The sequence below is a fragment of the Fusarium flagelliforme genome (assembly GCF_020744385.1).
Source record: "Fusarium flagelliforme strain FIESC 12 MPI-CAGE-AA-0113 chromosome Unknown B0J16scaffold_2, whole genome shotgun sequence".
Lineage (NCBI taxonomy): Eukaryota > Fungi > Ascomycota > Sordariomycetes > Hypocreales > Nectriaceae > Fusarium > Fusarium flagelliforme.
The window spans coordinates 3,318,201-3,332,059 of record NW_025763504.1 but is presented as its reverse complement, the minus strand read 5'-3'; the positions used below and the strand labels follow the sequence as shown (position 1 = coordinate 3,332,059).

At 46.5% G+C, this 13,859-nt stretch overlaps 3 protein-coding genes across 3 annotated transcripts; 2 read left to right on the top strand and 1 right to left on the bottom strand.

Annotated features, from left to right (window-relative positions):
- Positions 1 to 657: 657 nt before the first annotated feature.
- Positions 658 to 3,700, top strand: B0J16DRAFT_394834 (kinase-like domain-containing protein). The gene is made up of 3 exons (XM_046132160.1): positions 658 to 2,679; positions 2,748 to 3,164; positions 3,212 to 3,700. The coding sequence occupies exons 1-3, from the start codon at positions 715 to 717 to the stop codon at positions 3,668 to 3,670; spliced, it is 2,841 nt and encodes a 946-aa protein (XP_045986732.1). The 5' UTR covers positions 658 to 714; the 3' UTR covers positions 3,671 to 3,700.
- A 3,478-nt stretch (positions 3,701 to 7,178) lies between these two features.
- B0J16DRAFT_394828 (amino acid permease-domain-containing protein) lies at positions 7,179 to 9,921 on the top strand (the record flags this gene model as incomplete). Its single annotated transcript, XM_046132159.1, has 10 exons — positions 7,179 to 7,421; positions 7,475 to 7,713; positions 7,777 to 7,927; positions 7,985 to 8,075; positions 8,129 to 8,155; positions 8,216 to 8,276; positions 8,352 to 9,090; positions 9,140 to 9,228; positions 9,286 to 9,475; positions 9,531 to 9,921. 10 exons carry the CDS (start codon positions 7,179 to 7,181, stop codon positions 9,735 to 9,737), a joined length of 2,037 nt encoding a protein of 678 aa, XP_045986731.1. The 3' UTR covers positions 9,738 to 9,921.
- Positions 9,922 to 10,497: 576 nt separating this feature from the next.
- On the bottom strand, positions 10,498 to 12,873 carry B0J16DRAFT_300445 (uncharacterized protein). Its single transcript, XM_046124564.1, has one exon. The coding sequence runs from the start codon at positions 12,850 to 12,852 to the stop codon at positions 10,612 to 10,614; it is 2,241 nt and encodes a 746-aa protein (XP_045986730.1). The 5' UTR covers positions 12,853 to 12,873; the 3' UTR covers positions 10,498 to 10,611.
- Positions 12,874 to 13,859: the final 986 nt, after the last annotated feature.

The following is a 13,859-nucleotide window of genomic DNA, read 5'->3' as shown; positions in this document are numbered from 1 at the left end:
ATGAGGTTGAGAAGAAGGAGCTAGAGTTAGCGGCGGCTCAAAACGCAAGAGATTCGTTGGAGAAAGCTATTCTAGCGATCAAAGCGTTATAAGCAGAGTTATATCCTGACGGCTGTAACGTAGCCTAAAATATTTTTTTCTTCTTTTTTCCTCATTAACTTCTTTACATATTCTCTTAAGATTACTCAAATTGATTCTTTACTAAGTAGCCTTTTCTTCCTAATTTTATTTCATAAAATAAGAATTTATAGCAGACTTTACTAAAGCAGTACAGTTATACAGGTTAAAAGATAACCATCAATCTAGGCTATCTCTACTACAGATACATACCTCACTAGCTTCTAAGTTCCCTAAGCATGGCATTCCAAGCCCCAATTGCTTGCACTCGTGAGATTATTTCAGCTCGTTACTTTCTAAACCTCCTTCTGAAGGTATCCATCCATTATCTCATCTTTCGTCCCCTGAGTAGCGAGGGAGGCTCTTCCAGGTACAGCTTTGCGCTATACCCCGCATGCATGCATAGCAGAGGGTGGCCAAACCACTAACCTCCAATTGGCTGCCCGGGTTGAAGGTACCGTCTTGGAGGCTGAAAGAGCAAACAAGAAATGTTTCTTAAAATGCCATGCCCAAGACTAAGCGTTCCTCTTTCTCATTTCCCCACTTTACATCTCAACCCAGGTGCCTTTCCCGAAAGATCTTTTCTCCGCTCGCATTATGACATTGTCGTATGAGGATTTATGTGGAGAAATATGCACAGAATTCGATGAGGGATTCGAAAACAATGACGGAAAGTACAGATTCGCTCCGTGGAGATTGATCCAGGAGGTGATGTCGGAACAGCGATTGAAAAACTTTTACCTAAGTGTGAAACACGAAGGTAATCTGTCGCCGGCCGGAGAAAATCAAGAACAATTTAAAGATTCGCAGGCACCATCTGAAGAGGATCATTTTGTGAGAAGCGTCAATAGGGGTATGTTCCATGAATTTATCGCAGTGATAATCTACGGAAGGTGCAAAAAGTCTGCGGCTGCGGCGTTTGTTAACAATATGGCTCTGCTTGGAGGAACAGAAAACGAACGGCAACGGGCTGAGCAACCGTACGGTCTACCTCAAGGGAAGGAAAAGCTGAAAAGCATCCTGGGGAGCGTTGAAGATGCCACGAGGTTCTACGGGATGCAGCATCATTTCTGTGTCATCGTGATTGGAAGCTCGGAACTCGTCACTATCAAACGCAACGAGATGCGATCATTACCTTTGATCTACGGAGATGAGAAGAATCTTGGATCTGGATCCTTCGGTAAAGTGGAGACTGTTACAATTGCTGCCCATCATCTCACCACGACGACGGGCGACTTTACCCAGACCAACACAAGCAAGAAGGTTCTCGCCCGAAAGTCTTTCGCCGACTCAGTTAACCCCAGCAAAGACTTCAAAAAAGAGCTACAAACCATCCGCAAGATTGTGCGCAGTCACTCGATAAATAAGCATATTCTTACTAGTGTGGCTGCTATCGACGATGAAACAAGCAACCCTCAATACTATCTTCTAATGCCCTTGGCAGATATGGACCTCCAAACCTTCATGGAGACAGACCAGAAGTTGGATATGTCAGACAAGGCAAATTTCATTGGCTGTATCATGGGTCTGGCAGATGGCCTAAAGTACCTCCACGGCGGAGAGATTCGTGATACTGATGGAGAACATATTTGCTATCACCTCGACCTAAAAGCCGATAATATCTTTGTCTTCTTCGAGGATACAGACGCAAAATTCCCCGAAAGTTGCGATTACGGCAAAATGGTATGGAAGCTTGGGGATTTTGGGATTTCAAGGGTCAAGGTCGTCGAGCCTGGTCAACGAAAGGGTCCTGGCCGAGTACTTGATGCAGCAACACCTACAGCTAATACGCGATGGTTGTATCATTCCTCGCCGCCCGAGGCCGAGAAGGAAGAGAAACAAATGAACGAAAAGAGCGATGTCTGGTCGTTCGGCTGTCTTATCTCTTTCATTTTCACGTTTATGGAGAGGGGAAGCCAGGGGCTGACAGATTTCGCCAACAAGCGCTACGATGGAAGGGAGGTGGGCATCGACGTATTTTGGGATAACCGCAAGCCCATATATACTATCCACAAACAGGTCCTATTACACCACAAATCACTAGTGGAGGAAGCCAGGAAAAGGAGTTCAGTAGAAGGCGCTGCTGTCTCGTCCATGTTGAAATTCCTGGAGGAAAAGGTATTCCAAATCGAACAATCTAAGCGCTGCGATGCAAGAGATATTCTTCACCATCTACGAAAGATACAGGAGCAGCTCAAAAGACCAGTTGCAGAAGAACCATTTTCAAAATCATTCAAGACCACGTTGCGACGGTATCGTGCTGCGGCAGGCAACATTTTTGAGTCACGCCCGCCGAGGAAAGAAGAGTCGGTCAACATTTGGCGATGGCGACTTCAAGACAGGAAAATATCTTTTCAAGGCTGTGAAAGCTCACCGGATCAAAATTTCTTTGTTTACTGGAACGAAACTGTCATTCAACTTTTCGTTCGGCGTTCTATGAGAGAAGATCAAGATTTGGAAACTGTCAGCACGGCGTCACCAGCCACGATCGACAAGTGTTGGAAGGCAGTGAAGCTGACCAATCGCTACCTTATCGCTCTAACTACGGCTAAGGAACAGAAGGTAAGTATAGATTGCATCACTAGGGTGGGCCTCAGTTGCTATGTTGGTAATTGACTGACTGAATATAGTGCTATATCTACAGAGTCGAGGGTGTTGGAAAGCTGGATATGTTCACTTCAATCTCCCTTGAAAAGAATAGGGAGATTGACTTCCTATCAGTCTGCTCTCAAGACGATTCTATGGCTTGCATTCTAAGGGATCCGAGCGGGAGAGGCACCAAGCTCTACACTGCTAGGATACAGTATAGAGACCTCGAACATAACGAAACAGCCGATACGACTGAGCCAAAAGAAGAACATTACCTATTTGACCAAAAGTTTATGGAACTGGGTCAATTGCCTATTTCTGAAGTTAAACATCTAAATCTACAGGCTCATAGGCATTGTTACGTGGTTACTCAACAGAAGAGTAAACCTCTTGACTTGTCTGTTACTCTTTTCTCTCTGGAGACAGCTACATCTTTGCGAAAGACGCTGAGACTCAAGGTACATTGTATCCCAATTTTTGAAGTTGGTATCTAATAGCTCTCCAGTCATACGAAAACACCGAGGCGTGGCTTTTTGCCGATATAGCCTGCTTTCCGATCATCACCGGCCTTTCAAGTGATGAGCCCAAACCTAGGGCCATCCTCGTTACACATTCCGAACAGCTCTGGTACTTCGAACCCAATGAAAGTGAAACAGGTCTTACAGCAATTCCTCATCCACCAATCACGAGTTATTATATACGGAGAATTGGTAAATGTCATCGAACGGATAGAATATTTGCTTTGGCAAAACGAGCAGGCAAAGGTAGTATTGTTCTTCTGGAGATCGGACTGAGACCAAATAATGTTGATCCAAAGGTCACGGAAGTGGCGATTCTTGACGGTCTAACAAAGGACGAAAGACTGAATCTAAATATTCATTACGATGCAGGAGTGACAACTGTGTCGGTTATGTCCGTTGCAACCAGACGCCAAGACTGTGTTTATAAAGTAACTCTAGATTAGACTGATAAATACAGAAACTGCTAAATGCACGTCGATCACCTTCAGTTAAACCAACATAGACTCTGTTATAGACGCCTTCATTGCTGTATTTGACGGCAGCACTCTTTGTAGCGATAGAAACCGTTTACCAAGGTCGCTCAGAAGGGTTTTGTCAAGCAGTATATGGTAAAGCAGGAAGGTTCCCGCAGTGAGAACGGCAGAGCAAAGGACGAATATCCAAATCATTGGTGTGACAACAAGTTCGTTCGTGCTTTTGTTCAGATCGAAGAAGCTCATGCCGAAAAATGTCTGCGCTTACTTAATATCACTTCGACTAGTATATAATGGGGTTTCTTCATGATGAACTTACAGCAACGAAGGAAGGTGGTAAGTATAGTAATGTGAGAGTAGTAATGAAAACAGCAGACTTGTTCAGGCAAAGCATCGTGTCGTTTTGCGCTTTTGTGTGAAATTGCTCTTGAAACGACAAACTGTTAACCAGAAACTGTGTAACCTTTTGGGCCCTTCGCTGCAAATACTCTGCAACACGCGTGTAGCCGGTGCAGTCGCGGCGGTACTGCTCGAATTGCCGATGGGAAGCTCTTGTCGACTCCTTAAAAGGATATCCCTTGTTGCGGCAGAGGTTTTCACAGAGTGTCGAGAGTCCGGTCAGTACATCCGCCGAACATGCCAGGAGAACTGGTATCTCTGTCAAGCGAGCTTCTAAGCTCGCTAGTTTTGACAAGTGTTGGTATTCGATGTGAGACAACTCGTCGATGGTGGACGTAAGAGCATTGTTTGTCTCCATACCGATTAGATAGACATTACGATATACAAAGCCACCTACTTACCATGGGTATCAAGACATTTTCCAGATATTTATTGTACTGTCTCCATAGAGACAAATATGTCCTGAACAATTCTTCATGTGCCCAAAATAGAGATTCCCGCGCGTCATTGGGACGTTTAGAAATCCAAGTCTCTGCATTCCGATAGAATTTAGAATCTGGCATCGGATTAAAAAGCATGATGACGCCTCGGTATGTATCTTTGTTGATCTTCTGATATATCCCAGTCTGACGGATTACCCACGTATTCGAACTCTCCTTGAATTCGGGATACCGAATGGTGTAAGCGATCTCTGCAGTTGTTAAGGGTCATTAGAACGTAGATGAGCAGACACCTCCTTACCTATGACATTTTTTTCTATGCATACTGTGAAAGGCATACAAACTGCAGACTCAAGTTCGTCGAACTTGTCGTAGAAGCACGAGGATACATCATGTACTGATGGACCGAGGTCAAGGTTCTCTATAAGAAAGCTCATCATTGGCTTGGTAATGTGTAGAGGACCCCACGAGTGAAGTTGGCAGATTGATCTGTAACCATTCCATAAGCCTGATCCGATCCTTCAAACGTTTTATTGATACGTACATAAGACAGTGAAGAGGGGCTCTGTTATCAAAGTGGTATTCGAGCTGCTCTATGGTCCCAACTTGGTGCACCTGTACATTAACATTTGCGTCCGGGAGGCGGACGGCAGGAAAAATAATTTTGATAGGTCGGGTGACCTCGTCAATGAAATAGATGTCTTCCTCCATCTCAAATTATCTGGCTTAGGACTTGAAGTGATATTGATACAGGAAGTCACCAGAACACCAGGACATCATTATAGTTTATGTATTCATGGATTCTTTTATTTCCGATGCAAATGATCGGCTACCCTCCATCACATCAGGCTGTCATACATTTTGCCTCGGGGCCCGATGACGAGATCAGCCGGCAGTGCCTCATAATAATAGGTACCCAAGCCTCATAGATTGTGATTGCGCATACCCGATCATCGTTTTCCATCAATGTCACTACTTCGTAGGTGCTTTTGCGGATCTAGTTATTGTTAGCTCTCTCAGCGATAGTATAATCGCCTGATTGGCTGTTACTTAATGTCGTCCTGGTAAGAACATGTCAGTCTTTCAATGAGTAACACTCCTTAGTCTCCACTTACCAGAGTGAGCCCTTCGGGCGCCTCAAACCTCCATTTATCGTTGATCATCTTAATTTCGGATTAGTGGAAAGATCACGATCCTAGAAGTCATGTAGCCTACGCGAAGGTTAAAATTTCCATTTTGCTCTGGGAAGCGTAGCTCCAGGGCGCGCTGAAGCTTGTATTTGTCATAATATCGACGAAAAACGTACGACATCAACGCCATTTTACCCTCGGTTTTGGCTGTGCTGAATCACATAGTAAGCCCTCTGGTGGTACCTTTATTATTGCTGATTCTTATAGCCGCCCATGGCAGCCAAAGCCTTTGCGGCTTCCCCGGAAGCTGCTCGGGGAACCATGTTGGCCCGACCAAACGATGACACGTAGCAATCTAGATTGGGGCTGGCTTGCATCTTGTGCAAAGGCTCAACGCCCGGCTACAGTGGAACCTCGATTCTGGGTGGCTGGCTAGATGATAATAGACCATCAGACACCAGCCTGTACAACCACAAACTGTACCACCGTGATTATGGTTGTGCGCGCTTGTGCGCATTTCCATGTTATCAATCACATTTCTTCTTTTTCGCTAAACTCGGCGTGAGCAGTGAGCTACGTTGGTCCAGTCATTTTGTGCAAATGACGAGGGGATGCAGGCTGGGCGGTGGTGTGGCTTGGTATCGGTTGGATATCGCCTCGCTGGGCTTGCAGCCATGCAGCCGGTCAGATGCATCAATTCTCGTATTCAGACACAGTGTCTTGGGGTCTTCATCTACCACTGGTAGACTACCAGCGACCCTACAGGTCTCGGGATCCGTAATGACGACGAACAAGACCTCACCGGTATCAAGGCTTAGTTCGAGATGCGAACTGCCCCATACCGTTCAATCTTGTCGCTCAAAGCTACAGTCTGTCACTGGTCCAGATGTCATGGCGGAAACGGGTAGGTCTATGCAAGGAGTACCCAAAGCACTCCACATTTGCAATCCAGAGGTGTGGTACAGGCAGAGCCTCATATGGTCATACCTGTGCCCCGTTTTCCTAACAGAACGATCGAACTTTACAATGCATAGTAAAGGGGAAACGCGACAGGCGTGATATCAAACGAATTGAATGTTGAACAATAATACCGGCAAAAGATTCATTGTATATTTTGTTAATGTGGACTATTCTTTGTTTTACTCTTCTCATGCGATACCTTGACCTGATATGTAGCAGTTGAATGACGACCAACTTAAGCTCAATTGCTGTATTTTATTCCATCCTGGACCATGGTATTGTCTGCCCTTGAGCTTCCAAGGTACATACCACCGTGCGACATCCCTCAGCCGCGGCTGAGTCTCACTGATACAAGGATGTCTGATTGCTTGCTTACCTGGTTGCCCCTTTCCAGTGCATGCATAGCCTCACCTCATCTTTGAGAAGTACCTATAGAAACCTTTGATCATGCGTCACTAGGATGAGGCCGTCTGACATATACTCTAACGTTCTGTTGCCATCTGGAATCCACTCAATCGCCGTCACTCACCCTTTGTCAAACCTGCGAACATGTCGGGCAGTCACTTCAGTGGTCGCTCTAGACAGAACGAGCCGTCCACGCCAAGCGACGTTCCATTGAACATCATACATGGCCGTCCCGCTACTAATCAGACCCTTCCTTCTGCCACTTCCCCTCATGAGAATAACACTCGAGGTGGCCATGGAACCGGTGCGCCTGGCAGTTCTAGCCCAGGACAAGAAGAGGACCCCAGACCATCTGTCAAGCGGAAGCTGAACACACTCCAGCTCTTTGTAGGTTTCCAAGTCCAATTTATACAAGACAATATACTCAATGGAGACAACAGATGATCACCTTGAATGGAACGCTCGGCGCAGGACTATATGTTCGGAGCGGCCAAATCCTTGAGCTTGCAGGGCCTATGGCGATTATCCTATCGTTCGTGCTGTTAGGTGTACTTGCATGGGCAGTCATGCAGTGCATTACTGAGCTTATGTGCCAGTGGCCTATTCCTGGTGCCGTACCTCTATTTGTTGCAAAGTTTGTGGATGATGAGCTCGGCGACGTGGTAGCTATCGCGTACTGGTAAGCACTGAATTTCAAAGGTTCACCTACATACAGTTCGGATGCTCATTCCGTATTCTCCAGGTTCACATACTCCATCGGCTTTGCAGCTCTTGTCGCCATTTCTGCCCGTACCGTTAGCTATTGGACACCCGATATGCCTCTTGTTGGCCACGTCGTTATATATGCGATCATGCCATTTTTCCTAGGCGCAATCAATTCATTAGAGGTTGGAGTGAGTGCAGAACCTACTTCTCATCTGGAGAGTTGTGGAAACTAACCGATCACGTAGGTTTACGCCTGGCTTGAGGTAGTCTTTGGGTTTATCAAGATCACCTTCTTGGCGGTCATCATGATCACCCTGACCGTGAACTACGCTAAGTGTGAGTCACACTATTGACGGTTGAATACAGGCCTTACTAATACATTATAATAGACGGGATATCATCTGCTGCGGCGGCAGGTAAGTTTCTGCTACCATGCAGTTTCAAGACGCTTGTATGCTAAGATTATACCCTGGTAGATTGGGAAAATCCAACTGTATATGATCGGGACGCTGCAATTGGATGGTTACCAGCATTGATGTAAGTTTCTTACATAGCCCCAATGGCCTTTGGGACATCTACCTATCTATGGAATAGTTAGCTAATATCGGCTAGAATGACCATCCCAATTGCTACCTTTGCCTACATAGGTGTTGAGATTATTGCAGCTTCTATCATCGAGGCCCGCTGGGAATATGAACCTACCGATACCGAAAATAGCGAAAGTGCACAAGAATCCACCGATTCCCAAAACGCCGAGGATACACAAGAATTACACAATGCTCGGCATGTTGAAGCAGCTCAGAACACCCAGAACACGACGACAGGTACCCCGGCCGCAATAGTCACCACTATCAAAGCTGCTTCTCTTTACATACCAATTATAATTGCTGTTGCATACACAGCCAGCGGCCTGCTGGTTTCTCTTGGTATTGGTAGAGATGACCCTGGCCTTCCTAGGCTTAGCTGGACCGGCAATCAGACGGGTGATTGGACTAGAGATCACTCGCTTAACGACACCACGAACAGTTCTGTCCCATCGATATCGTCGCCCTTCATTCTTATCTCTCAAGACTCGGAAATCTCATACCTGGACCATGCGTTTAATGCGTTTATTCTATTTACAACTCTGACATGTGCCAATACTAATTTATACGTCGCATCAAGAACTCTCTTTGGTATTACCAGAAACATACGGTCTCCTAATACAGCGCCGTCTCTCTTGAAATGGTTCGGCCGGACAGACTACTGCAACGTGCCACTGCGGGCGCTGGGGTTATCCGTTATTTCCTTTATCTGGGTACCCTTTCTTGAGATACCAGGAGGTTTTAGTCCAGTGTCCTCTTTCGGATGGGTAAGAAGCTGGCAGGATAAATAACTTAGCTCTTGCTGATGCGTGCCAGGCTGTCGAGATCCTCATACAGTCCGGATCTGTTAGTGTGATTCTGGTATGGGCATGCCAATGCCTGGCATACATACGATATGACTATTGGTTAGTCAAATCTATGTCTTTTATGAATGGGAGCCACATACTGATTGAGCGATATAGTATGCGGAAGTACGGAGGAGATTTAAAGACCAACGGGCACATATCAGGCCCCTTCCCGTATCGCAGCCACTGGCAACCATTCTTGGCCTGGGTTGCGCTCTTCGCCTGCCTGTTTGTTTTGCTGATCTGCAATAGCGCTTCCATCTGGAAGGATTTGCATCTTGTCCCATTTCTCACGGCCTATCTTCCCGTAAGACAGAATACAAGCCTCTTATACTTATAACGGTGCTAACTTCCTTACATAGGTTCTTTTCTTTCTTCTGGTCTGGATTGGAATCAAACTTATCAAGGCAGGGTTTTCGCTACAGGGCTTACGTAGCATATCCTTCTTCCATCGTCTTGAAAGCACTGAGGCTGTGGACATTTTTGGGCGTCTAAACAATCTAAGGGCCGGATCCCTTGAGCGACCCGGGACTTCTGCAAACGAGCCCAAGGCCACAGCGCGTGGTTAAATCCATTGGTTTGCTTTATCGCCTCGTGGTTCTTCTCAGGAGATACAACATAGGTATGGACCGTCTGCGGGGGTTTACTCTGGCGGTGCTAAATTATAGAGGTTCAGATAGTGTCGCATCACTTCCGTTCGCAGTGCTCAAGGTGGCGTAACCCAGGAAGGTCGGTCAATGAGGTGAGGGAAGGGGGCATCTGTGTGACTTTTCTTACGTTCTTTCTTTCAAGGATGTATCCTGGTTGCATTTGGGTTTTGCTGAGTGACGCTTGAGATGCGTGAGGGAGTGGAGATATGTCTTTTGATCTCTTACAATCATTCTTTGGGGGATAGAGTTTGTTTATTTAGAAAACGCATTACTGTTTGCTTTTGCCTTGAATTGACTTGTTGAACCAATTGTAGGTCAATGCGGGGCACTTTCGGCAGGGGGGTACATGGCCTATTGCTTACTTGTTCGACTGATTACAGTGCGCGATTTCAGATGTACGCTATGTTTTGTAAGCATTCTAACAATCAATCCACTTGATAAATAGGAAATGCTCCAATTACAGTTTCTACCTAGCTTTCTTGCCATCTGTGTGGGGTCACTGCACTGGAGTCAACAGATGGCGACCCTCGGTAACTTCATTTCATGAACTTGGTTATTTGGTCCCACATCTGCAGTCGATACATTTCTAGGAACAGCATCCAACTATTAAAGGTTTCAATGGGGATTGATGATTCCATTTTTAGGAGAGTTAATAGACCCTTACCCCCAGGCCCTACGCCCGGTAGTCAGTTTAGGCAGAGCTATGCTTGAGCCTATGATTCACGAATTCGACCACATACCCAGTCAACTTCGAATCAATGGTCCTTGACTATATGATAGTGATGATATGAATCTACCGGGCCCGCAACTCTGTTCTCCTATTATCCACACCACTCGAAACTGTGTACGTCTCATTGTCCCTCCCCGCCGCCTTGACCAATTGCGCAACTTCCTTATCCTTCATACCCTCACCTCCCGCAGCCCTAATAACATCCTGCGTTTCAGGCGACACCATCTGCGAGACAGCTTGCCAAGCATTACCCAAAAGTGAAGACGTAGTCCTCTGTGCAAAAAGATACATAGTCGCAGCTGTGACGATAAAGTGCACAACGATGATAGCCAAGACAACAATCAGACCCGTCCACTTCTCAGGAATGAGTACACCTTTGGCGTTAATGGTTGTGACTTCGTGAGTTGCCTTGTAGTTGGGAAGCCAGTCGTAGTACAGCATCTGATAGAAGCGGAAGACGAGCGATTGCATTGCTTGTGCGGGGTCGCCTTTTTGTTGGATGATGTTCTGGACAACAGCGGCATGTTCGGGGTGAGTTGGCCAGATGAACTGCGATAGGATGCTGTTGGTCATGATCCTGCCGGCAAAGCTCCAACTTCCCAGTAGAGAGTATTCTACGAGTGTGGTCCACAGAAGAGCATACCCACTCTGAATCTTGCCCGCCTCGCTAGGATCAGCCCACGGCTCTGGATCGGAATGGACTTCTAGATCCAAGATTCCTCGTTCCTTCTTGTCCCCAGATGAAAGACCGGCACCTAGCTGTTCTAGAATGCTAGTGCCATTTCCCTCAGTCGTGATATCAGACCACTCATACAGAGACTCAGGCTCAGCGTAGATAGCCCGCCCAGATATAGTGACATTGTATCGATGAGGCAGATTCTGACTGATGTAGCATACAGTCGCATTGAAAGCTTCCGCACCGTCAGCCGTGTGAGCCATTGTCCAAGGGCCATCATGAGTAAATGTCAGATTCTGGAGCTTATCCGGCATTTCAACTTTTGAAGGTTTTCCGGTCTTGGTATCAGTCTTCGCTTCAAGTCCGTTCAACGCTGAACCTGAACTAATGAGTACTACCGAGTTGAAGCTGTATGCCCAGCCAGAAAGTGGGTTCTTGGTCCCGTTGTGGATGGAGATGACATTTGCTTGGCTGCTGCATAGAGCGATGGGTAGAACATTGTGGTGTGTGCTGTTCCACTCGTTGTGGACTCTGCAGATAATCTTTTGCTGGCTATTCGACGACGCTCCAAGGAAATCAGTCTGATTGTCAACCGCAAAGCTGGCATTCAGGTACAAGCCACTGGTAACCTCACTATCACTCTGCTGATATTTGAGTACCGTACTGTTGAATGTCGGGCCGAAACAGGCCGTTCGCTGGTTGACAACCACAGCAGGCCCTTCATAGAACTCAAGACTCGTCCTATCCTCAGCACTATCAAACGGAAGCATAGCTCTGTAAACATCTCCCGTGTCGATCGCGTTCTCCGTCCGAAGCTCAGTCTCCAACTTGGCGGGACGCGTCTCTGCGAAACGCCAATGAGCAAGCGGCCTCGACTTCCAGTAAGAGATACCATTAAAGGGAAAGATCTGTTGCGTGTCGAATCCAACCGCGGTGACACTCATAGCAACCGGCGCCGAGATCTGGTCTTGACCAAAGTCGAAAAGAATAATGGTGGAAGTCAGTGTTGAGACCAACGCGATGATGAAGGACGCCGCAAGAAGAACAAAGTACAACATTCCTGACCCTCGTCCTGCCTTGATGTGTTGCCAGGCTGTAGGAATCATACTTCCAGGGCCAGCACTCGAGCTCGCAGCTCGTTGAATAGAGAGCATGGCCGTATCGACAAAATGACTCCCCGAAGTCTCCAATATGACCGCCGCCATAGCCGCAGCAGCAAAGCCGATCTGAAATCCCATCGAAACTCGAATGACGGCTGAGCAAATGGTGACAAGTCGCGTAGCCCACTCATTGAACACGATCTGATCCCAAAACTCAGATCTGGGATACCGGTTCCTCGCTTTGTCAGCGCCTTGATACAGAAAGATGAGGAGAGCGACAGAGAGTAGAATGGCACCTGTGCCAACTGTGAGGATCAGGGTGCCGAAAAGACCGATTCTGCGCCACCATTGTCGGAATCGTGGTTGTCGAGGCGGGATGATGAATGTTGACGCAGACATTGTGGGCGGTTGATTGACGTCCAGGTTCCATTGTCCCGACTTTTCTGAAGATGCAATCTGCCCTGACTTTTCGCAGTTTGTAGGTGAAGCTAGCCCGTCAGGGTTGTGGACGGCTTCGTAGCCAGCCATGATGATGTGCTGGTCGAGATGATAACAGTCAAAACTAGAGCATAAGGGCGGAGCGTGAGAAGAAAACCAGACATCTTGAACATAGACCCTGCATCGAAGGATTTAGACCGCCCCGTCTGATCAACTATCTCCATATGGAGAATGCCTCTTGTGTTACTCAGGTACTTCGCTCTTGGTGGTACTGTTGCGTGAACATAGGTATCTGCTTAGCTGAGCAAGACTGGAATAAACGCTGGACCGTTTCATGGTGGAGTTGTCATTTTACACTTGAGTATTTGATAGGTCAGCTCGCATTGCTAAGTCCGAGGGCGGGTAATCGTCCGAGACCGGAATAATAGCCGGGCCAATAATGTGTCGTGCAGCCCTTGTAGGGCTGGCGGAAACCCGCTGCCGAAGCTCCAGGGTATCAATCATCAAAGAGATGGACGGGAAAATCGAACAACCATTCACAACCGTGATGTAGTCTTGTTGATTTACTAATGTATTGAAAGTAGACTGACTAAGCTTGTTGAGGTTCTTGAACTTTCTTGCAGTTATTAAGCAATAGAAGTCTGTCCGTTAGAATTGAATAAAAAGTTTGGATGACACATGGGACCTTGATCAGCGACAGGTTTCACACGAGCTTTTTCAAAGGCTTGTTCCAGTGGATAACCCCGAGATACAAAATGTATTAGCGTTTCAAATGAATACAATCTCATAATATTTCTTTGTATAGAGTAGGTACTTGAGGAATCTTGATGCTTCCATGCTACGGAGTGTCAAGCATGAGTCATAAGAATAATCACGTGACCCTACCCATGATTCATGTATGCATAGACAAACATGGTTTCCTTTCAAGCTTTCTTGTTACTTTGTCCAACCAAAAATGTAGTGCAACGATAATCGAAACAACGTTGACGATATAGTATCTTTACAGGAGCAAGATATCGCTTTCTTGAACTCTGTTCCAGCATACTAACAGGTTAAATGGAACTACAGTGCTATACCGGAAGGGTAACAGCCTGATG

Bases quoted from the DNA above. Each gene is read 5' to 3' on its own strand.
- B0J16DRAFT_300445 (XM_046124564.1), bottom strand. From the start codon at position 12,852: ATGGCTGGCTACGAAGCCGTCCACAACCCTGACGGGCTAGCTTCACCT.
- B0J16DRAFT_394834 (XM_046132160.1), top strand. From the start codon at position 715: ATGACATTGTCGTATGAGGATTTATGTGGAGAAATATGCACAGAATTC. The intron at 2,680-2,747 runs GTAAGTATAGAT...GACTGAATATAG, and splicing joins CTACGGCTAAGGAACAGAAG to TGCTATATCTACAGAGTCGA. The intron at 3,165-3,211 runs GTACATTGTATC...ATAGCTCTCCAG, and splicing joins GAAAGACGCTGAGACTCAAG to TCATACGAAAACACCGAGGC.